This window comes from Saccopteryx leptura, chromosome 8 (genome assembly GCF_036850995.1).
Source record: "Saccopteryx leptura isolate mSacLep1 chromosome 8, mSacLep1_pri_phased_curated, whole genome shotgun sequence".
NCBI classification, from domain to species: Eukaryota; Metazoa; Chordata; class Mammalia; order Chiroptera; family Emballonuridae; genus Saccopteryx; species Saccopteryx leptura.
Genome location: NC_089510.1, coordinates 59,872,051 through 59,896,378, shown reverse-complemented (window position 1 = coordinate 59,896,378; position 24,328 = coordinate 59,872,051). Strand labels below are relative to the sequence as shown.

Genomic DNA, 24,328 nt, shown 5'->3' with positions numbered 1-24,328 from the left:
GGAACACGGGAGCTCCCAAGTTCTCACGGGCCAGTGTTAGCTCAGTGCACCCAACGCATGCAATAGTCTAGGTGAGTATTAAAGACTGAAGTTCACCAATAGGCCTCCGCTTATGACAGCCTGTAGCCTAACTAACTTGAAGGTGCTTGGATAGGTTTGCCTTGAAGCTCATTTCCTGTCATCTCCTTGCCCTGCAGGCCCTATAACACATAATTCTGTCCAATGCAAAGTAGAATTCTAACATCTAAGTAAAGAAACCACAAGAAGGCTAACATTTTTCTTAAGTTAAGATAATATTACTGATTTTTTTTCTTGTTCACTATCCTGTTAAAAACAAACAAACAAAAACTCTGTAAAATCATCCATAGTTTTAAAGAAATTTACCCAGATTTTTAAGGAGAAAAGGCAAAGGAATTGAGGAAAAGTATGTCAAGGTGAAGTGGTCACTCCAGGTAACATTATCAATTTCTCTCGGTTCTGGGTTTGGCATTATCTGATATGGAAAGAGCACGAAACCTTCCTGAGTTAAAACATCAGCGCCATCCAGTCTTGAAAACCATTGCAACTCGCTGAGCCTGATTTTCTTCACCTGGCAGGTGGGGATAATACCACATTTCATGGATGTTTGAAGGATTCGGTGCAGCAATAAATCGTGCACCCATCTGAAAGCTGGCCCTTACCAGGTGCAGCCAATGCTAGTAGTGCACAGCTGTGTGCTTCATTCTTCACAGCATGTTGTTCCTGAGGTCTTTCTGTAAATAGGAACTTCTTTTCCCTTTGAGGAAGCTTTAGAATCTCTAAGAGTCTATTTATTTTTTCTCTCTTGAAAAAAAGCATCTTTACCTGGAAATGGCTATTTCCTCTTCAGTCTGCTTCCCAGCTCTCTCAAGCAGTTAATGATTTGTAAAACACTTAAATGCTCCAGAAGAGCTACCACTTTAAATAATTGCTTTGTAATACAAATAATCCAAACTGCCAGGGAAAGCTAGCTTCTTAACACCTCAAGTCTCACTGAGCAGTCTTGACTTCCTCTTTATTAAGAGAATTAACCCAATCAGTCTTGGAGCTCTAAGGGGGCATAATTTAAAATAATTCAATAGTGCACTTCAAAGGACTGAATATCCACAGAAGACCTCTGTTTGACCTGGACAGAAAGATAGAGAAGGAAACCTGGATATTTTTTATTTCCTGTGGCCTTGAACTTTCTAAACCTGAAAAACCTGGACATTTTTTATTTCCTGTAGCCTTATACTTCCTAAACCTGAAAATATCAGACTAGCTTTTATATTTCAGAGAAATGAGTGACCTTGTTTATCTTCTTCCAATCTTTTGCTCTAAGCACTTTATCTCTTGGAATTTAAAAGCCGTGTAATGGTCACTTTATATTCAGGCCAATGCTGTGACTTACCCTCTTGTGTAGAAATTTTTGCCACAAAAATGTACTTCTGAGTTTGCCTTAAAAAGAGTAAGTAACCCATTGCAAAATTCCAAACAGACATTAGAAAATCAGTACTTTTTCCCTTGGAGACGAAGACACTGCAATTCTAGAAAGTTAAACTCTAGCTGACGTGAAGTATTTAGAGAATTATGAATAAAGCTATAACTTACAGTTCTGTGTGCTACCTTTACAGACCAAACTTTGGCAAAAACAATTCTTTCTACATTTAAGTATCGTTTTTGTTCTTTTTCTCTTTCCCCCTCTTGGACAGACCCATTTATACCATAGTCTCCTTGACCTCATAATCCCAAAGTTGCCCAGCTGGAAAAAGTTGACATTGGATACAACATAAGATTTATTTATACAATATAGAGAAAAAGTTTTAAGCATGAAAAAATCTCACACTAATTATTTTCTCAATACTCCTGCAACATGTTGACCAAAAAAAAAAAAAAAAGTGAGTGGCGTGAGTGGCCAAAGCTGGGAAGCTATATGACAAAGCCAAGGTTATGTCTATGTTTGTGTGTAAAAGAAAAAAATCCTGACCAACTCAGCATATGTTTCCAGAGAGACTGGTTCTTTTCCATTGTTTTTAGAGTAATTTTCTGAGAGGAGAGGAAGTAGTGAATTAGTTCATTCATTGTCTGAAATATCTGAAGATGCACCATACAGTTAAGAAGTGATGAATAAAAAGTTAAAATTGGTTTAAAAATATTTGCAGTAACCAATGGCCATGGAAAGCCTGCATGCCAGGCATGGTTTCGTCTGGGTGCTTATGCCCTCATTTAGTTCCTGTGACAATGAGGTACGTAAAATTGTTAGCCCCACTAACAGGAAAGAAAAAGGAGCCAGATAGGGGCTAAGTAGTTTGCCTACTGTATATAGACTGAAGTCCCCAAAATTCATAGTTAAAGCCCTGCTCCACAATGTGCCTGCATTTGCACATAGGGTCTTTAAGGGGGTAATTAAAGTTAAATGAAGTCATAAGGATGAGGTTCTAATCCAACAGGGCTGGTGCCCTTATAAGAAGAGGTGGAGACACCAGAGTTTACTCTCTCTCTCTGCCATGTGAGGACACAGAGAGAAGGAACTGGCAGTTTTCAAGCCAGGAAGAAAGTTCTCACCAGAAACCAACCCTACCAACATTTTGATATTGGACTTTGCTACAACAGTGAAATTTTTCTGTTGTTTAAAGAACTATGGTATTTTGTTATGGCAGCTTGAGCTAACACATTGTCCAAAGTAGGTCAAGAGAAACGCTGGGAATCAAACCCAAACACTCAGCTCCACCCTTTACTCTTAAACCACTTCACAACATGCCTCTCAAGGGTCTGGTCCCTGGACAGGAAGTAATAAAATCTCCAGTTTAACCTCTAGTTCAACTCTTAGTAGAAGTTTTATTTTCATTGCTTACAGCTGGGGTCCCTGAGCATATCTTTTAACCTCTCTGCCTCCATCTGTAAAGTGGAGAAAAAATAACCTCTATCAGGAAAAACCAAATGAGAAAATATATATGCAAATAATTAGCAAAATGTAAATCACAAAATAAATGGCCCTGTGTTGTAAAGGATAATGACTTCAAACTGATCTAAAAGTCCAGCCCATAGAATCTCAGGGGTTTCTAGCTGGATATAGTCTAAGGAAGAACCAGGTTGAAATGGAGGATGGAGGGAATGAGATTCAGAAAAGGAAATATGTTCTTAAAAGAAACATGATATAAAGCAATATACAAATTTAATGCAATTCCCATCAAAATCCCCATGAGATTTTTTAAAGAAATGGAACAAAAAATCATCAGATTTATATGGAACTATAAAAAACCCCGAATAGCCAAAACAATCCTAAGGAAAAAGAATGAAGCTGGGGGCATTACAATACCTGACTTTAAACTATATTATAGGGCCACGACAATCAAAACAGCATGGTATTGGCAGAAAAATAGACACTCAGACCAATGGAACAGAATAGAAAGCCCAGAAATAAAACCACATATATATGGTCAAATAATCTTTGATAAAGGGGCCAACAACACACAATGGAGAAAAGAAAGCCTCTTCAACAAATGGTGTTGGGAAAACTGGAAAGCCACATGCAAAAGAATGAAACTCGACTACAGCCTGTCCCCATGTACTAAAATTAATTCAAAATGGATCAAAGACCTAAATATAAGACCTGAAACAATAAAGTACATAGAAGAAGACATAGGTACTAAACTCATGGACCTGGGTTTTAAAGAACATTTTATGAACTTGACTCCAATGGCAAGAGAAGTGAAGGCAAAGATAAATGAATGGGACTACATCAGAATAAAAAGTTTTTGCTCAGCAAGAGAAACTGATATAAAAATAAACAGACAGCCAACTAAATGGGAAATGATATTTTCAAACAACAGCTCAGATAAGGGCCTAATTTCCAAAATTTACAAAGAACTCATAAAACTCAACAACAAACAAACAAACAATCCAATAAAAAAATGGGAAGAGGACATGAATAGACACTTCTCCCAGGAAGAGATACAAATGGCCAACAGATATATGAAAAGATGCTCAGCTTCATTAGTTATTAGGGAAATGCAAATCAAAACTACAATGAGATACCACCTCACCCCTGTTAGATTAGCTATTATCAACAAGACGGGTAATAGCAAATGTTGGAGAGGCTGTGGAGAAAAAGGAACCCTCATTCACTGTTGGTGGGACTGTAAAGTAGTACAACCATTATGGAGGAAAGTATGGTGGTTCCTCAAAAAACTGCAAATAGAACTACCTTATGACCCAGCAATCCCTCTACTGGGTATATACCCCAAAACCTCAGAAACATTGATTCGTGAAGACACATGTAGCCCCATGTTCATTGCAGCACTGTTCACAGTGGCCAAGACATGGAAACAACCAAAAAGCCCTTCAATAGAAGACTGGATAAAGAAGATGTGGCACATATACACTATGGAATACTACTCAGCCATAAGAAATGATGACATCAGATCATTTACAGCAAAATGGTGGGATCTTGATAACATTATAAGGAGTGAAATAAGTAAATCAGAAAAAAACAAGAACTACATGATTCCATACATTGGTGGAACATAAAAATGAGACTAAGAGACATGGACAAGAGTGTGGTGGTTACCAGAGGTGGGGGGAGGGAGGACAGGGGGAGAGTTAGGGGGAGGGGGAGGGGCACAGAGAACTAGATAGAGGGTGGCGAAGGACAATCTGACTTTGGGCGAGGGGTATGCAACATAATTTAATGACAAAATAACCTAGACATGTTTTCTTTGAATATATGTACCCTGATTTATTAATGTCATCCCATTACCATTAATAAAAATTTATTTAAAAAAAAAAAAAAAAAAGAAACATGATATGATCTTCTATTACTTTCTCAATCGCGATGTTTCATTTTAGTGTGTTTGTAATACAGTGCTGTTCGAAGCCACGAAACCATTTTTTACAGATTCAATTATATTTACTTAATTGAGTTAAATAAATATTGAGCACCTGCTGCAGCCATGTGTTAAGTGCTGTGGAGAATGAAAAATAAGCCATGCTGACTGTGTTCAAAGAGTTTATAATCTAATAGAAGGAAAAGCTATAAAAAAGAATGTGGCATAGTGGGAAAAACTCTAGATTTGGGAGTCAGAAGACAAGTTCAAGTTTTTTTTCCACCAATTCCCCACAAGCCACCATTACCTTTTAATTTTTAACATCCATTGGTGCTCAGGAAAGCCTATCCTGGTTTCCTTGACTTGGCTAAATCCCTGTTCTATAATTTTACCATTTCCATGAACCTTTTCTAAGTAGCACTTATAATAGTTGGAATTTTTACATTTATTTGTGTAGTAATCTCCATGGTGTCAAGACCCCTGATTTTAGTAATTATTATACTCTTTGTCCCCCACCCATGAGCTACCACTGTGGCTTGCATACAACCTGTGCTCATCAAATTTATAATAGAAGAAGAAAGGGAGAAAGAAAAGTAGGAAGGGAGGAACCTGGCTGGCATTTACTAGCTAACAAACTTACTTGTTCACTCATCTACAAAATAAAAATAATGTCCATTTTCTAGGGTTATTATGAGAATTAAATAAAATAATCAATGAGATGCTATTTTACAAAATGTAAAGTGAATACCATTTTAATGTAAGGAAGACTACTAAAAGCATTATAGCAGTCAGAATGAAAATACAGAGCTAAAAGAGAATGAAGGAGAGGTCACTGATTCCCTCCAGAACTGGGGCGGAGAACGGATCAACAAAGACTTAATAGAGAATGTAGTATATGGCAGAGAAATGAGTAGGGTTGAATAAGTAGAGATATAGAGATAGAATACCTACTTTCTATATTTACTCTATACAGAATATGTGCATATGAGTGTGTGCATGCATGTGTGGTTGAGTGTGTGTGTGTGTTTGAGTTGACTCCTCACAATAATGTCTCTCTGTAAGGACAAGGATTTCTGTCTATTTTGTTCATAGCCATGTTCTCAATGCCTATAACAATGTCTGGGACATAATTGGAGCTCAATAAATATTTATTGAATGAATAAATAATAAGGAATGAGTGAATAGAGGAGATAGGGATATCAGATGAAATGTTATGAGTGAAAGCATAGACAAAACATAGAAAGTGATGTTGCTTTGGGAAGGCTGGGCATAGAGAGACCAGACTGCAGAGGAGGAGAGGGGAGAGGAGGTAAGGGATCCAGGAAACATGAACACAAATGCTTGCGGCTGACAAACACCCTGGTGACCTTGTGGACTTTAGATCACATTAGCATGGCCGATTTGCAGAATTTCTGACTTTGCAAATAAAAGCCACCTAGCACTGACATCTTTAGGTGAAACGGATGAGAAAATGCTCCTATAAAACATTGAAATGAAATTCTCTCAGTTAGGCCTAATAAACAATCATCACTGAGTCTTCCTCGGCATAATATGGGTCTTTGACAACATGTGACATACAATGACAGTGAAGGAAAAAATGTGTTTGTAATTATAATAAAGATGAAAACTATGGTAATCACCAAGAGCATCTGATTTTAAAATGCCAGTGAATATAAATCATGGTATTTGCATAGAAATGTGGCATCACTACAGACATTGGTTCTAATTCAAAGTAGATGAATAATGAATAAAATGCTACTTTTAAAATTATAAAATAAAAGTGTAGTTGCTTTTTTGGAAAAATCTCATGTGTAAAGGCACTTATTATAAGAAGTGGAACTAAAAATAAACTGGATGCTAAATCAGTCAGTGCAGCATGACCTTCTTTTTAAATGCTAAGAAATTCCTACTTAATCAGTATCTGTGATAATGATCTGTAATCTTACCAGTGTGAGATTGATGATAAATACCACACACTGATTTTTTAATAACATAAAAAACAGATATACAACATATTTTTAAGTCATCTAGTTCTCCTTAGTGGAAAGTCTTACAGTCTAGCTATTGTAATATAATTCACATAAAATATTTTTCAAGGTGTTATTCTAATGCAGAACCTAGCAGCAGATTTTTAAACTATTGGTGCCCAAAGTTTATTTTTATCTAAGAATCACCTGACAAGAGTGTGTAAAATAATTGAATACTTGTCTAATTACATATGACTAATTTAGAACCTCACTTATTTAGAGAGACGCTGGTATAGCAAATGCATTTAAAATGACACAAAAAAGCCAGTAATTAAAAAATTAAAGTACAAATCAAGATGGAAAAGGCAAGATTAAAGCTAGTTTAGACTGTTCTGATTAGTTGCGAATGGCAGGGAAATGATAGAGGGGTTTAATAGATTTTCAAAGAGGTGAAGAAAGAGGCTGGATGATGAAACATAGCTCCCTGAGACACCAATGACTTTTTGGATCTTTCTGGTATGTGTCCAGTTGCAAAGCTGACAATATACAATCAAGAGAGGGGACTTGACTGGGTATCGATGTGTGCTGGGGATCCCCAGCCACAGGAAACCTTCCCCATGTCTCCTGTCCTAGAAAAGAATGCCAGTCTTTCTGGCTAATTAGGGGAGGAGAGAGCATCCAATAAGCAGAACCATTATATACATGAGTGTGCCTAGACTATAGCAAGTTTTTGGTATAATAAGTTCATGGAGCAATAGTACACACATACACACACACACACACACACACACACACTACAGTCAAAATGGTCTTTGATAATGGATTTTATAGTTTGCCAATGGCTTTTACATATATAATCTCACTTCATCTTCACACCAGCCCAGATAAGAACAAGTACTTTTACTAGTCCAATTTTACAAGTGGAGAAATTGAGGTCCTGAAGGGTTAGGTAACAAATCTAAGGTATAACATACCTAAGGTACTGGGACTAGACTTCAAAACTTTTGACTCTGAATCCGAAAATGTACTGACTTCCTGTTGTTTGACATGTTTTTATTTCTTTCACTTTTACTAGATCTTTCTCTTCATTGTCCTTTTACCAACTTGCTCGCCTCCTGCTCCTTTCCCCTTAGTCCTGTCTGTACTTGGACTCTGCCAGCAACCTTGAGAGAATATAGCTCAGCCAAGTGGATGTTCTCAGACCTGAAGCATCTGGTGATGCACTCTGAAAGGCACAACATTTTTCTGTTCCTAAAGTTGTATCTGCTGCAGTAAAAGCATCGCCCACTGAGAACTAATTCTGGGCAAGGGAAGTACCTATGGGGTAGATGTAAATACCTTTCCAAATCCTCCTTTTATGCCAGAAAATAAGAGTCTCATAGGTCCTTAAGTTCATACAGAGGAAGTTGACCTATGAAAAGGGCCCAAAAATGTGGTCTTCCCTATGATCTTGTATCCCAACTAGGAGCTACAGAAAGCAAACCTCTTTCTATCCCCACTCCAGAAAGACGCTGTACAGAAAGACCACTTACAACACTTTTCCTAAGTCTGAATCATTCCTCTTATGACTATATAATTATTTATTGACTGAACCATAAAGCAAATGTCCAGGTTTCTGTTCCTCTTCCAAGGACCAGTGAGCTCACATGCAGGCGTGTTAACTAGCCACAGCTGCACTTCTCAATGTGTGCTCTTATTAGAAGTATAGCATCAACTGAGAACTTTTTAAAATGCAAGTTCATAGGCACCAATCCAATCCAATGAATTAGAAACTCTGGGGAGGGAAGTTAATAAACCTTCCCTATGACTCTGATACTTGTTGAAGTTTGGGAATCACTAGTTTAAGTATGGTTGCGTAGAAACAGCCCTGTACTAGGAGCTGGGATACATGGGACTTAGTCCTAGTTAGGCCCCTCACTCACCTAGAAATGCAGTAAACGTATCCCCTCTCCAAGTCCCATTTCCTCACTGGTCAAATGATGAACTCTTCCCAGGCACTCTTAGCTTGTGCATTTTCTATGATCTTTCATGAAAAGTATGGTTTGAGTCAACAGTGGAGTAAGGCTCCCAGCCCATCATCATCAATACAACCTGCCCTTACTCCACAATAGTCTTGCCTTCTTAAAGTCTTAAAATTTTTTTCCCAAAAGTCTTGAGTTGAAATACAATTGAACTTGGGAGGAGATGCCTCAGCTATCATTTACAGTATGGTTCACATGTCCGTTAAGCTGGAGCATAAAACAGGTGGTTCTTCAAGCAACCAAGATCCAGAAATAAGGGGTTGGGCTGATGCCAATGGGATAAATCAACAAAGACAAACTTAATCCAATTGCCAATGTTATTGAGATCTAACCCCAACTCTGTTAGAGTAAAATATGGAATTTTTTGGCCGGTTATAGGACTTGTTGCTATCTTCTCCTCTTGTTGCACTAAATAAAATGTTTACTAGAGAGATTGCTATAAACAAAAAGGAAGCTAACAGTTCAGCAGAGGTTGATTTATCAAGAATCTAGTTGTCATTCTTGGTCATTCATGCTGATGCATTATTAGAAATACTCAGGCAGAAGCGTGTCCTTCCCAAGACTGTCCTTTGATGCCCATCAATAAGAATGTCCACTCCAGCCTTTAGCCACTGCTTATTTATGGAATACTTACCATGTGCAGGAACTAGGGATACAGCAATTGAACTAGAAGTGATCCACTCCCTTCTGGAGCTGATAATCCAGCAGACACTATGTGCATTAGCAAAGAAAGGCAATGACCTCTGGAACACAGTGGTTGCACTTCATACACTACTATATCTGCAGGATGCAACACACTCCCATCAATAAGTGTGGCTCTCTCAAATGAGCAGGGGAAGACAACATTCTCCTCAGAAGACTGCTCCCTATCTTCTCCCTTCCTCTCCTCTCCCTTCCTCCGGAGTCGCTCCAGTGCCCTCCAGTGAAGGGCTAGGATAGGCATGAACATGTCAGCATGCAGGGGGGAGGGTCGGTGTGAATTCTGTAGCCTAAGGCCTGACTTAACTACATACTTCCTACTACCTATTATTTTAAATTATTAACATGGTTATTGTCTAACATTTACATAACTCACAAATTTAAAAGAAATACCCAGTGAAATCCCAGAATACACAAATTAGTGAATCCTTGGTAAATATGTAAAGGCAAGGCCATGATGGAACCTGAGGCTGGAGACTCCCCTTGCCACCTGCTTTGTGCACATCTCTTCACAACCATCCCATAATAACACAATGTCCAAAAAAAACCAGGCACAAAACCAAGTACACACTTACTGTTGTCCTGAGCAACACAACGTCTGCTTCTTGCAAGGAACACGGGATGCAGTTTGCCCACACGTGCCAAGCAGGTCTCCAGTAAAACACCAAAGGGAGGATCCCAAATGAGAAGATGGATCCAGCAAGGCAGAGAGTTTTCCGGCAGCCATGGGTCTGGTAGCCAAATATCTCCTGGGGCAGAACCAAAATGACCCCAAATATTGGTTAAGCATAATAAACAACAAATAAACAAAATGAAATTTTGGTGATGAAACTGAGAGCCGAGTAAAGTAGTTGAGCAGGATGAGGGGAGGACAGGCTGAGGGATTGAGAAACTAGAGAAGATTCCCTGAGAAAGTAAGACATGATCCCAGGCCTTCAAGAATTCGCAGTCTAACTGGGAAATTCAGTTTCTACCATTTGGGCACTTGGCTACCCTGTGGCAAGCACTATGCTAGGTGCTATGTTGTCTTGTTTGAGTCTCACATTCATCCCCTGAATGGGATATCACCCTCACTTCCTAAATGATGACACTGAGTTCCAAAAGGCTGAATGGAATGACTTGTTCAAGGTCAGGTAGCTGAGGAGTTTGCCTGCCAATGTTCAGAGTCAGGTCTATCAGACTCCAGGTCTTGAGTATGATTCAGACATGACCATGCGACATGTGACAAGAGCACTAGGTGAACCCTGCAACCAGTGATTCCCTTGGCTGGGACCAACAGCCTCGTAGGCAAGAAGGACTAAAGCCAGGCCTGGACTTTGGAGTTGAGATTCGATGAAAGTGTTTGACCATAAGAGGATGAACTCCCAGTTGCCTTTGGGAGTTCAGGGTAGAGCTATTCACTCACACCCTCCTCTAGCTCTTATCCTGCTCTAATAAATTTATAATTTGCACTAACTTCTTCCTTTTCAAGTAAATCCCAGGACAGAAGAGAAAACAACCTCTTAGTTTATGGCCTCAATTTAAAGTTAGATCTGACAAAGCCATAAGTATACCTTATACTGGTTAGAATGGCTCAAATTGAGAAGTAGAGAGTCTTGGTTAAAAGCACATTTTCTATACCAAGATACTTTGGGTTCAAAGTCTAGCTGTGCCACTCACTGGGTGAGACCTTGAGGAAGTTATTTAACCTCTATATTCCTCAGTTTGTCATTCATAAAATGGGATTGGTGATAGTACCCACCTCACAAGACTGATATAGAGCTTAAATTAGTTAATAAGTGTGGATGATATGTAAGCCTTTGCTGCTGCTGCTGTTGCTGCTACTCCTACTAATTACCGTTTCCCCAAATGCAGACCTGGAATTCCACCCCCTTGTTTGTTACCATTTAGATCTAAGCATTCCTAGTGTCAATAGCTCTGCTCTTGTTAGAATTGCCTGTTAGGATAACATGGAGTCAGACACGCAACTTTATTTTTTTTTTTATAAATTTTTATTAATGTTAATGGGATGACATTAATAATTCAAGGTATATATATATTCAAAGAAAACATGTCTAGGTTATCTTGTCATTAAATTATGTTGCATACCCCCCGCCCAGAGTCAGATTGTCCTCCAACTTTAAACCCACCAGCTTCTCTACCTCCTTTGATAAAGATTGCATTATCAGAAAAGGTCCTGTGATCCTCGGCTGAGAGCTGCTTTCCTGTGTAATTATTAGGCTCCTCCCTCTCGCTGGGAGCACATACAGGTGCTGAACTTCTTTTGTGGGTATTGTCTACATTTGGTATGCCTTTAACAAAATGTTCACATTAACTCAGAAATACCAAGCTCTTGACTGAGCTTGCAAAATAGAATGTCTATCCCGACACAAAAACTCTCCTGTCCCAAGCTCAAGCGTTGCTCTTCGATGTCAAGCCTGGAACGGCTGTTCCTGCATCACACTTGAAGTGATGCTTCGTTGGTCTTACATTGAGCGAGACCCCAATTCTAAATTCCATATCTGTCCTGAGTCCACCCTGCCCTCTTTTCCCATGTGATTTTTTTTTATGTTCTGACACTTTAAAATAGATCAGCTTCTACCATCCAACTGAGCAATCTAAGCATCTCTTTAAAATATTCTATTTAAAAGCTCCTTCAATTGCCCCTGAGCCTCGTCTAATCTGCCTGAGTTATGCCAGTTCCTCCAGCACAAACCTCCCTGTGCCCGTGCGTTCTTTCACAGCCATGCACTGAAAATGAACGCTTCCTGTTCATTATCAAAATCAAGTAAGCAGGAATGATGATCCTCGTTTTCCAGCTAAGAGAAACTAAAGCTTCAAGTTATTATATGTAGCAATTATTATTAGCAACTACTTAGTAACGATAATAGCAGCTAACATTAACTGAGCACTTAAAAGCACTCCACCAAGTACTTTACACATTTAGTTAAAATAAGATTAAATGTTTCCCAAGGCGGAAAAGCTCACCCATAACTCAAGCCTGAGCTTCCAGGCCAGACCTTTGGAGCACCCTGGAGGTAATGTGAGTGGCTATTTTACTCTCAGGCTCTTTTTCATTCTGTCTTGAATTTCAGTTCAATTTAACAAATGTATTTTAAGTGTCCCTCAAATAGCAGGCATGTATTAGACACAGAGATGAATGAGACCAATCTCTAGCCTCAAGAAGCTCATTAGTTTAATGGGAAGGGAGACACATTAATAGATAAGATTAGATAAGGTTAGAGCAATAAAAGGATTATATAGAGGGGTGACTAAAAAATTGTCATCTAAATGAGGTCCTATTAATAACACCAGAACAACAGGGGTAGAATAGAAGTGTCCCAGGCAAGCCGGGCAAATACTCTAGTTATACCAGAGAATTACTCTAAAAACTTGCCTGTGCTCAGTCTATGAGCCCTGTAACACCAAGTAGCAACTCAGGACCAAACTTTCACTAGAAAAGCTGAAAGAATGTGGATCAGAAGTGTTCAATACTGTTTGTTGAAGTAAATTGAATTGTAGTAACTTAAAGTGAGTTGCATTCCAGGGACCATTAATAAATACTAAGTTTAAAATTGTAAAAATTAGCATGGTGCTGTTTATTACCACCCTGTAACAATTTCCATCTCATAATATGAAGTGCCTTCTATGTCCCTGACCCCTGAGTAGGCTTGAGGAAACTATTCCAGCTACTTCACATTCCCCCCACGCCTAATTACAAAAAGAAATCAATTACCTAAGAATAGAATATTGAAAAACTGTCAAAACAAATATAACATCCATGGCACATTGTCTCTTTCTTTTTTTTTATTTATTTTTTGTATATTTTTGAAGTGAGAAGTGGGGAGACAGAGAGACATGCATGCACACCAACCGGGTTTCACTTAGGAAGCCTACTAGGGGGCGATGCTCTTCCCATCTGGGGCATTGCTCCATTGCAACTGGAGCCATTCTAGTGCCTGAGGTGAGGCCATGGAGCCATCCTCAGTGCTTGGGCCAACTTGCTCCAATGGAACCTTGGCTACAGGAGGAGAAGAGGGAAGGAAGAGGGGAAGGGTGGAGAAACAAATGGTCATTTCTCCTGTGTGCCCCGACTGGGAATCAAACCCAGGACTTCTATATGTCAGGCCAACGCTCTATTACTCAGCCAACCAGCCAGGGCCCATTGTCTCTTTCTTTATGCCCCTCCAAACCACAGAGTCTTCTCCTCCCTTTGTTCCTGGATGTCTAGATCTTTTGCACCCCAAAAGCCTTCAACTAAGGTTTTTGTTGTACAAGCCTTCTTTGCTGCAGAGGCCCTATAATCAAGAAGTCAAACTGTGCTCCCTAAAACAATGGTTTGAACTTTGTTACCAAATAGTTACCAAAGTCAACCAAACCCTTAAAAAATCTATAGACGCTCTCTCCAAAATAATGCACCGAGATGCATCCACGTAAACTTCTCCATAGAGAGTCAAGAGGGACCTAGATTCCAGAGAAGACCCTGCCCTGGAGGGTTCCTGAGGTTGAACCAAGGCTAAGTTAGACTCTGTACTTAACTTAGGGCCTGACACTAAGTAAGTGGGTAGTGGATGTAGAAATGTAGAGGGTGAGAGGTGATTATAAGAGCAGGGTAGTGGCTGATTCCAAGAAGCTTCATAGGGTGATGGAATCACTTGGGGCTTACCAAGTCCTGAGAGTGTCTCCCAGCCTTCTCGTCCCATGGTCTGCCAGCACGGATAACTCAATTCCAGGCCTCAGAGATGGAGTGATGAGAGAGTGATGGTGTGTATATGACTGTCCACCAGCCAGGTAAATGTATGGGTAGATATTAAGAGTTTGTTTTTGCCACAGTCGTGACTGTCCTGCCGTGGAGCCATGAGCAAGCACAGTACTTAAAATGGGCTCTGGCATCTTCTCTGACTACCTCTCACCTGGAATGGCAGGCCTTCTTTAAATATATTAATTTATTCTGTCAAATTACAATCAAATCCTGTTGGTCTGGGAGCCATTTATTCTCTTTAAGACAATTTTGGGCCTGACCTGTGGTGGCGCAGTAGATAAAGTGTCGACCTGGAACATTGAGGTCCCCGGTTCAAAACCCTGCACTTGTCTGGTCTAAGGCACATGTGGGAGTTGAAGCTTCCTGCTCCTCCTCCCTCTCTCTCTCTCTCCCTCTCTCTCACTTTCTCTCTCGTCTCTAAAATGAATAAATAAGTAAAAATAAAATAAAATTTAAGAAAGACAATTTTTCACTTCTCTACTAGCTTCATTAAATATTTGAAAGTTTAAATAATTCATTTTTTAAAGTTGACCTCCATAAAGATAACCTCTTTTCCTTTATTTTGGATGTAAAGAAATAGTTTAACTATAATTTCCATGCACTACAACAAATACTATATGCTAAAGGAATGCAGTTCACGGCACTGTTTGTCCCAACCCCAAGCTCTGTTCAAATTTCTGCCTCAGTAGTTTCTTGTTTTACACACCTTCCTGCTGAAGGATGATTTTCTAAGTGTCCTGTAAGTCAACTTGACTTCTAGATCCAGGTGAGAAATCTTTAACCTGAGTGATGTAATCCAGAAATCTTAAATTGACCTGCATTTAAGACCTGCACAGATTTCTTGACAACCTGTTAAGTATTTTTTAAAACTTTAAATTGGCCCTTCCATTATTTTCATATAAAAACTGGTTTCTACCTTTTTCTTAAAATAAATCATAAATTATGACAACACTGCACCCATATTCTTGCGCTGTAAGAACCATGTGGAGAACACCAAAGGACATGTACAAAATCACCGGGGAGCTGACCCAACACTGTCCAGTGAGAGGAGGTGTGGGGTGCGTTCACACAGAGGGATGGTAAACAGCACTGCAAACAAATGAACCCCAGCAGCATTCAGTCTGGGTGAGTCTTAGTAATATAATAAATAGTAAGTGAAACAAGTCAGTGAGACGGGTTCCATTAACATGATAACCTTTTCATAAGATTAAAAACAACTAATATTTAAAATATAGTTTAGGGTACACTTAGATAAAAGGAAACTCTACAGAAAGGAAAGCAAGGGAATAATGAACACATGAGGCAGGACAATGATGACCTGCCCAGGGGCAAGGCAGGAAAGGAGGGGCTACCTTGTCAGCTGCAGGTTGTTGTCAAGGTCCTCGCTTTTGTTTGGGGGGCTGGGTCATCATACTACTATAAAGACCTAATTAACTAACTAAATGAATGCAACAAAGTATGGGTAAATAACAACAATGAGTCATGAAACAAGGATATGGATAATCTAGTTGTGAGCTCTGATGTCTAAGGGGAAAAAAAAGGAAGAAATCTTTTAGGGAAAGAATTAGAGCAAGTAAGAGATGCTGCCCTTTGCATGAGCAAGTGTTCTCTCTTTTCCTAAGGCCTCTGCCATCCTTTTTGTCCTCCCAACACTGAAGCTATGTGTCAGATTCCATTTCTCAGCTCCTACCAAGCCTGCTCCTTGGAGTTACTGCCTCACCCTAGAAGTCAGTGGTTTGTTTTGTATCCAAGGGTGATTTTGCCCTCCAGGGGACATTTGGCAATGACTGAGACATTTTTGGTCACTCTCACCTGGGTTAGAGGTGCCACTGCCATCTGATGGGTAAAGACCAATAATACTGCTAAGTATCCTACAATGCAGAGGACAACTGGCCAAAATGGCACCATGGTTGATAAGCTTACAGTAGGCATTGGAGTTCCCCCACCTATCCTAAGTATGTCTCTAGGTCTGGGTGCTGAGGATGTTCTCCTCAGTGCCCAGAGAAGAACTAGTACATCTTAATATGGAAATCTATAGTAAAAAAGGATTCACACTTAATTCCAAATGGTCACTAAGGTTGGCAGTGGTCACAGCTGAGGGAAACTGAGGTGTCAAGAAAGAAAAAAAAATGGCCCACATTACCTTCCCTGCCTCCTTCCCCTACCTAAGCCACTCTGTCTCTCTCTGCCCCAGGTGTAAAGACTCGGCATCCTTGAACTCATGGGGCCGTTTCCTGCCTCAGGGTCTTCCCATGGCTTGATACTTCTCATCCTTTTAAGTCTCTTTTAAATGTTTCCTTCTCAGAGAGGTTTCAGCCAATCTCCTATATTTTAATTATAAGTCTCTGATCTTATACATGCTTTACAAATACTCTTTTAGCATTTGCACAACTGCAATTAGTATTTTTGGCTTGCTTTTCTAACTGTTCCTCTTTTCTGTTTCCCACAATAAGACTTTTTTTTTTTAAGTTAGAAGCAGGGAGGCAGTCAGACAGACTCCCGCATGCGCCTGACCGGGATCCACCCGGCATGCCCACCAGGGGGTGATGCCCAACCCCCTCTGAGGCGTTGCTCCATTGCAGCCAGAGCCATTTTAGCACCTGAGGTGGAGGCCATGGAGCCATCCTCAGCACCTGGACCCATTTTGCTTCAATGGAGCCTTGGCTGTGGGAGGGGGAGAGAGAGAGACAGAGAGAAAGGAGAGGGGGAGGGGTGGAGAAGCAAATAGGTGCTTCTCCTGTGTGCCCTGGCCAGGAATTGAATCCAGGACTTTCACACTCTGGACCGACGGTCTACTGCTGAGCCAACCAGCCAGGGCCTGCCACAACAAGACTTTAAGTTCTGTCAGTATAGAATCCATTCAAGTTTGTTTCCTCCAGTGCTGTTTACCCAGCACCTAGTACATTACCTACATGCAGTTGACACTCAGTAAGTATTTGCTGAATAAATAAATCAATAAAAGAGCGACTCTACTAGAAGAAAGAGGAAAGGAAGGGAGGGAGGGAGGAGAAAGGGAGAGAGGAAGGGAGAAAATGAAGAAAAAATTAATAAGCTTTTACTCTCCTTATTTCTAGCCCAACAAGTTTAACTGTGTCCTCTTCTTGGACACTTTAAAAATTAAATCAGTTCTTTGGGGGAAGGGAATAAGGAAATATAAGCAACCCCCAGATGCAGCTCCCTGCCTGTGGTCTTTAGGAAATGTTAACTAGTCTCATCATTTGTGTCACACTCAAGTGTATCTGTAAGGCTAGGTTTCTTGAATAAGTGCTCTTTCTTCTTCTAATCGATCTCCAGAAGTTTAAGAGTTGCTGAAGTTAAGACTGAGCTTCACAAACTTATTACCTTCAACAGAGACAAACCAAGAGTCTGGACAGAAAGCCCATTGTGTCCTTTCTGTGCTAATTTCCTAGTATTATAAGTTCTTTACAAGAAAAGTTATTTTTAAAAAATAAATATTCTCCAGAGATGACTATTTAACAGCTGTGTCCCATGTTTCATTAACAATGTTGACATCTGTTGAATGGTGGCAAGACTGAGCCTTGCTGGGATCCTTAGGAGTCAAATGTCCTGGCCACCATTTCCTGTCCCATGGCAGGCTGTTAGAATGTCACTTAACTCAGTTTAATTTCTGGCTTTGGGATTTCACTTCTCTCTCATCCCTAACTTTAGAATACCGCCTCTCTGGCCACTTCATCCCACTTCTCTTGCCACAGTATTACCTCACACAGTTGCCATGGGAAACAGTGAAATGACACCTGTGTCAGGTGTCTGGCCCCAGAGAAAAGGAAATCATCATAAAAATCTCAGGTGCTGCATCCCTGACACAAAGTCTTCAGGGTGTCTTTGCTTCAGTTCAATCTAAATTACCTACTGTGTCTAAGGCCACAGGTAACGTTGGTCTGCTGGGGATTAAGTTCTCACCCTCAAGGGTCTGACAGGAAAGATGATGAATTGAAAAATAAGTATAATTCAGAGTAGAAAATATTGTTTCCTATGTTTTCTGAGTTAAAATGTTATTAGGTTCAAATGATGAAGAGATACTACTGAGGGGATAAGGAAAACTTCTCAGGAGAATTGTCACCTGAGGTGAACTTGGAAAGAATTGTTAGAATTTCAATAGCTGCAAGAGGAGGGTAGGTGAAGAGGACACTCCAAATGAAGGAACTAGCCTTGAGCAAAGGGGAAAAATCTGAAAACATGGTGTGTGATAAGGACAAAATGTGAGTTTAAGGTATTACAGGTCAGTGTACCATTGGGTTACAATGAACGCAGTCACATGTGGCCAAATAATGCACCTTCAGGTGGCACTTTGGGACTCTAGAACATGTACTCTACTCCAGCTAGCCATTTAGAAACTGCACCTCAATGTCTTCCCTTCTGCAACCAGCAGGTGGACTTCTCATGGCTTCCCCCTAAAGCTGGCGCCCTCAGGGGGACTCGGGCAGCAGGGCTGCAGCCTCCAACCATTCTGATGGGGCAGCAGTTGGTTATGGAAGCCCGATGAACAGTTTTGGGATATTGGTGTGCTTTGACTAACAAGGGTTTCCTTTTCTCAACCCAGGAGGTTGGCAGCCTTGACAGAGAAAACTCCTTGTCACATGGGTTGGCTGGCTGCAAAGCAACCTGTCTTATCCACCCCTCCATGGCAGGCAGGATAACACCTTGCCCTGTGGATAATTGTCCACTTGGCTGAAGCTCATGGAAACACACAGTTTGTGTGAGTAATAACTTCCTATTAGGTACCACTCACTTGAAATATATACTTTTCTATATTGTGCTTTAATCCTCATAATCTTATAAGGAAGGTAATATCAGCCCTGGGTGAGAAATAAGGAAGGTGAGGTTCAAGGAAGTTACAGAATGTACCCAGAGTCGCCCAGCTGTCTGGTAACAGAGCCAGGTTCTTCCCCCTTAGCTCTTTCTGCCCAGGAAGGCTGCTTCTCATGAAGACACCTCCTGCTCAGCTCTCTGATACCGTCATCTGGCAGGTGTCATGGGAGACAGTGTTTGAACTTTTGCTGATCGCTTACTTTTGAACTAATGAAATTTGCTGCCCAAACAAGTTCTTAGGTTCCCCTTAAACAGGTTCTCACAAGCTTCAAACTGCAGAGTGAGAGGATTGGGCAGGACGGACTCCGCCCAGCAACTGGACGGTGGTTTCCACAGGCAACATTTTAATCTTCTGATCTGGTATCTTGGGCAAGAGGTATTTTCTAGTTTCTCATGTGATGCTGGAATTAAAACTATTCTGCCGGTTGACGTCTGAGAAGTGTTAGACAGTCAGCGCACCGGCAGGTCAGTGCCATGCTGACTGGGAGCTTGCTCTCTGCAATGACTACACGGCAGAGCAAGAGAAAAGGCCACGCTTACAGAAGAAACACTTGAATTCAAGACCTGATTCTGCCACTTATTAACTTTATCATCTGGAAGTTACTATCCCACTTAAAATAAGAATACTAATGCCTACCTCACAAAACTGTTATGGCAGTGAAATGGGATGACAGTGGTACAAGTGTTATTCAAATATAAGCTGTTACTATGACAGCAGTCACACTAAAGGCTGACCGATAAACCTTCACTGACAACCTGACACGTCTGACCCCTCCTTCTCCAGATCAGCTTTCCTGACCGCACAGTAGCCACCCTGTCACTCTAATACACCATGCTATTTTAAATCTCTACAAGCTATTATCTCTATTTGATAATTTCCTTATTTGCTTTTTTAGAACTGTTACTAGAATGTAAGTTTCATGGGAGCAAAGTTTAGGTTTCTCTTGTTTATTGATGCAATACTACAAAACAGGACAGTTCCTGGCGCATAGTAGGCTCACACATATTTTTTGAACAAACAAATGTCTCAGATTACATTATAGAGATTCTAATCTAAGGAAGTGGATCGGAATATTGTTAGACTGGTAAAAAGAGAAACCAAAATTGACTATCATAGACTGTTAGTATCTGAACATCCAGGCAAACATCACTTCGCAGAGAAGACAACTGGGATCTGAAGAGAATTCTCGAATAGTAACACCTGGAGAGGAAGCACAAGAAAAGCAGTGATCTCCTTCCAATGTCACACTTCCAGTCTTTGGTCAATGGAGAATTTATCATGGCAACAAATTATATCCCCAAGTGTTATTTGTATCTATTCCCTTACCATAGGATTTGTCGCTTAACCTAGGATTTCAGAAGATGAAAGAGGGAGGGGATGCTGTCATAAACTCTGAGGGAAGGAAGAATCAGAGGTGATCTGGTCCTGCATTTCTTTCACAACGTGAAACTCCCACACCTCCAATGAAGCAACTCTAGGTCCCGGAGAAGCCTGTTCATTCTCAGACAGCCCCATTAATAATTACACCGTGTGCCAGACACCGGGCTGAACTCCCTCCCATCCACCACTCACACGCCCACGTGCAGATACTTCCTTTTCAACCGGAACAACCCCATTTTTATCTGTTAAAGCAACATAAAATCAATATAAATATATTGATATTCCGTTACATTATGTCTAAACAAAAGCCTGTGTAAATAAGAATGCTTTTGAAAATCACTATCTTCCCAATTTCTCTTGTTGAGAAGGCCTGAAATCTTCTTCATACAATGGAAGTTGATGTACAGCATGCTATAGAACAATGGTTACCACTCTTTTTCAGACTAAAGAGCCATTTCTTAACACTACCGGTGAAAGATAAATTGTTAAAACCACTTTGGAAAACAGTTTTGCATTATATAGTAAGGCTAAAGGAATGCACACTGTGTGAGCGAGCAATTTTGCTTTTGTCTTCTCTATAGTAATGTGTGTACAGCGCACCAAGAGTCAAAAAGAAAAATTCAAAGCTGGAAACAATCTAAAAGCCCATCAACAATGAAATTAACTTTATAAAAAGTATTGTCCTACATTAATATATTCTGACATAATGAAAATTTTAAAACTTTCAATTTCATGCAATAATACGGATACATCTCAAAATATAAGCAGAAGAAATAAAACACGGAAGAATATAATCAATGTGATTACAATCATATAATCTTCAAAAATGTTGTTATTGGGTGCAAATAAATTTAGAAAAAAATACTTTTTTTAAAGGCAAAAAATAATAAATACAGAAGTCAGGTGAGAAGTGACCTCTGGGTTGGAAGAGGGCACCCCGGTGGGCTGTGGTTAGGGAAAGCCCGGGAGAAGCTCTGGAACGCTGGCAGTGTTCTAGCTTCAACACAGGCAATGGTCATATGGGTTCTGATTTATTTTTATACTGTTTGTATATTTTATTTTTTGTATATTTTATTGTTTGTACATTATATTGTTTTTATATTTTTTGCACATTTGCATGACATTTCAAAATAAATGTCACATATCATCAAATGATATACTACTATTTCTACTTATGGGAATTATATCAATGCTTATTGGGTATCTGAGTCCTTGGACCCATAGTAATAACCTTAAGACTTTCCTAAAGCCATGGCCCACAGGTTTGCAAACACTGGTACAGGGGTTAAAAAGCATTAGCTTGGAGAAAGGGAACCTTGGCTTCTAGTATGACCTCTGGTCTTATTGAACAATCCCTTTCCTCCTTCTGGGCCTCAGATTTTCTTTCAGCAACAGAGAGGTTAAATTATATAATCATGAGTCCCTCAAAATTTTCACACCCAGCCCTGGCTGGTTGGCTCAGTGGTAGAGCATCAGCCTGGCATGTAAGACTCCTGGGTTCGATTCCCGGCCAGGGCACATAGGAGAAGCGCCCATCTGCTTCTCCACCCCTCCCTCTCTCCTTCCTCTCTGTCTCTCTCTTCCCCTCCCGCAGCCAAGGCTCCATTGGAGCAAGGTTGGCCAGGGCAGGAGTCTATGGCCTCTGCCTCAGGCACTAGAATGGCTCTGGATGCAACAGAGCAACGCTCCAGATGTGCAGAGCATCGCCCCCTGCTGGGCGTGCCGGGTGGATCCCGGTTGGGCGCATGCGAGAGTCTGTCTGACTGCCTCCCCATTTCCAGCTTCAGAAAAATACAAAAAAAAAAAAAATTTCACCCTCATAGTTCTTGTAACAGAAACACATCCTGGATATCAACTATGTGACAGCCTACAGTCCTCTTGTGGGTACATATCTGAGGTCATAAACCCCTTCCATGGAGATGCCTGCTTCCACTTCAAAGGTCATGGCCTTCACTCAAGCTTCAACATTCTTTTAAAGAAAAATAAAGAGTAGTTTCTATTGCATCATTTGTGCAAATTAGTGCCAACACTGTGTGCAGACTACTTGCTGGAGATCTATTAGACCTCTCCCTATGCAAGACTGAGAATGCCACAGGCAAGAAGTCCCGTGCTTGACCCTGAGAATAGGCATTAGCATGCCATATTTACCTACTGAGCATTAGAGTCCCCCAGTGTAACAAGACTACTTGATTCATTTTCATAACTGGTTTTCAGATTTGAGCATGGCCTTGCGAAAGGCTTCTCATGTTCTGTAAGAGGACACTATCAAGCCATCATGCATGATTCTGGTTTTCACTGAAAGAAGTCCCCTAGTCAGCTAGAGAATTTCAAGCAAATGATTAGTGTGGCAGATGGTGAAATTAGAATAGGTGATAGGGAAATGGTGACTTATTAAGAATGGAAAATTGTTTGGAAGAATAGTGGGCCATGAGAAAGACCAGAACTCTCACTTTTTCAAATATCTGAGATGCCACATTAAATGCAACTGATATATGGTAATTCAAGACATTAAATGCTGGGCCAGATAGTTGTGACTAGTTTGTATGGGTTACTGTTACAGAAGCAGCACATGCATGGTTTAAAGATCAAAAATTAAAATACAAATAATAACTTTATATTCCAAAAACCCAAACATCAGCACAATTACTAACTTGCTGTGTATATGTTTTTTCTGTTATGAAATGAAACCATACAATAAATGCTATTATATAATCTGTTTTTCCATTCAATGGTTTCCATTTCTCTAGATCAATGAGTTTTTATCTTGACTAATACCCAAACCATATTCAGATTTCACCAATGGATCCACTAATATCCACAACTGGGTTTTTTTTTTTTTCAAACTAGTCTGGCACTATTCAATTTTTAAACTATAATAGTTAAGGAATATTAATCTATTAAGATGGATAGTTACATTTGATGCACTTTTATATATGTATAATATATAATATCAATGTGTACAATACATTTTACAGTAAGAGTATCATTCACACTCTTATATGATTATTATTGTAGATTTGCTAATTATTTTAATGTAGCTCTTCCCCTATTTCATGAGAATAATTTATTAAAGGATCATTCTGTAAGAGCTCATATGCTAATAGGTATACCACCAACGGATTTCAGCTACCGCACAACTTAATTTAATCACTGCTTTTATTTTCATGTTTTTTAAAAAAATAGTAACATACCACAAGGAAATGTTTTTTAAAAATATAAAGTTTTTTCTTTATATTATTTCCCCATATATTTCTATATCAAATTATTACATTGTACACCTTAAACTTATATAATGTTATGTCAATTATATCTCAATAAAGCTGAAAAAAGTAAAGCCTCTCAGCATAAAAATCCTTAATTTTTGTTTTATTTTGCATTCTAATAAAAATTTTATGAAATTTTATGTAAACTTAAGTTTGACTCTAAACCAAATAAAGGATTTTCTTAGCACTGTGCTCCCAACTTATATACTATATATATGATGACACCCATATTCTGTCAATATTTGCATAGTGCAGATCAGGTAAAAAAAAAATGAGGCTATTTAAATCTGGAGGGCATCAATAGTTTGATATCCTTATAAGGACCCCTGTAATGAATCTGTAAAATCCCAGTGCCATCCATGGAGCCGCAGCCAGGTAGCCTGCCTTATCCTGTATGAACGACGAAACAATACTTTTCTCTTCTCTTATTTCTTTCTGTCTAATTAGAGTCATTATCTGGCAAAGTTGCACTTAAAATGAGTATGTTTTATAACTATTCACTACGCATAGAAATACTCTATCTAACTCATCAGTATGCCTTCATTCAAGCAGTTCTTTTGTTTTTGCTTTTGTGTTTGTTTTGCAAATGCTGCCCCAACCTCA

General features: G+C 39.7%; 1 protein-coding gene across 3 annotated transcripts in view; it reads right to left on the bottom strand.

The window, feature by feature from the left end:
• The window catches only part of ATP13A4 (ATPase 13A4), a 149,739-nt gene that overhangs the window by 91,376 nt on the left and 34,035 nt on the right, over window positions 1-24,328 (bottom strand). For all 3 annotated transcript variants that reach the window (XM_066347711.1, XM_066347712.1, XM_066347713.1), the window contains one exon: window positions 10,086-10,259. In XM_066347711.1, the coding sequence (XP_066203808.1) occupies window positions 10,086-10,259 (174 nt within the window). The remainder of the gene's footprint in view (window positions 1-10,085; window positions 10,260-24,328) is intronic.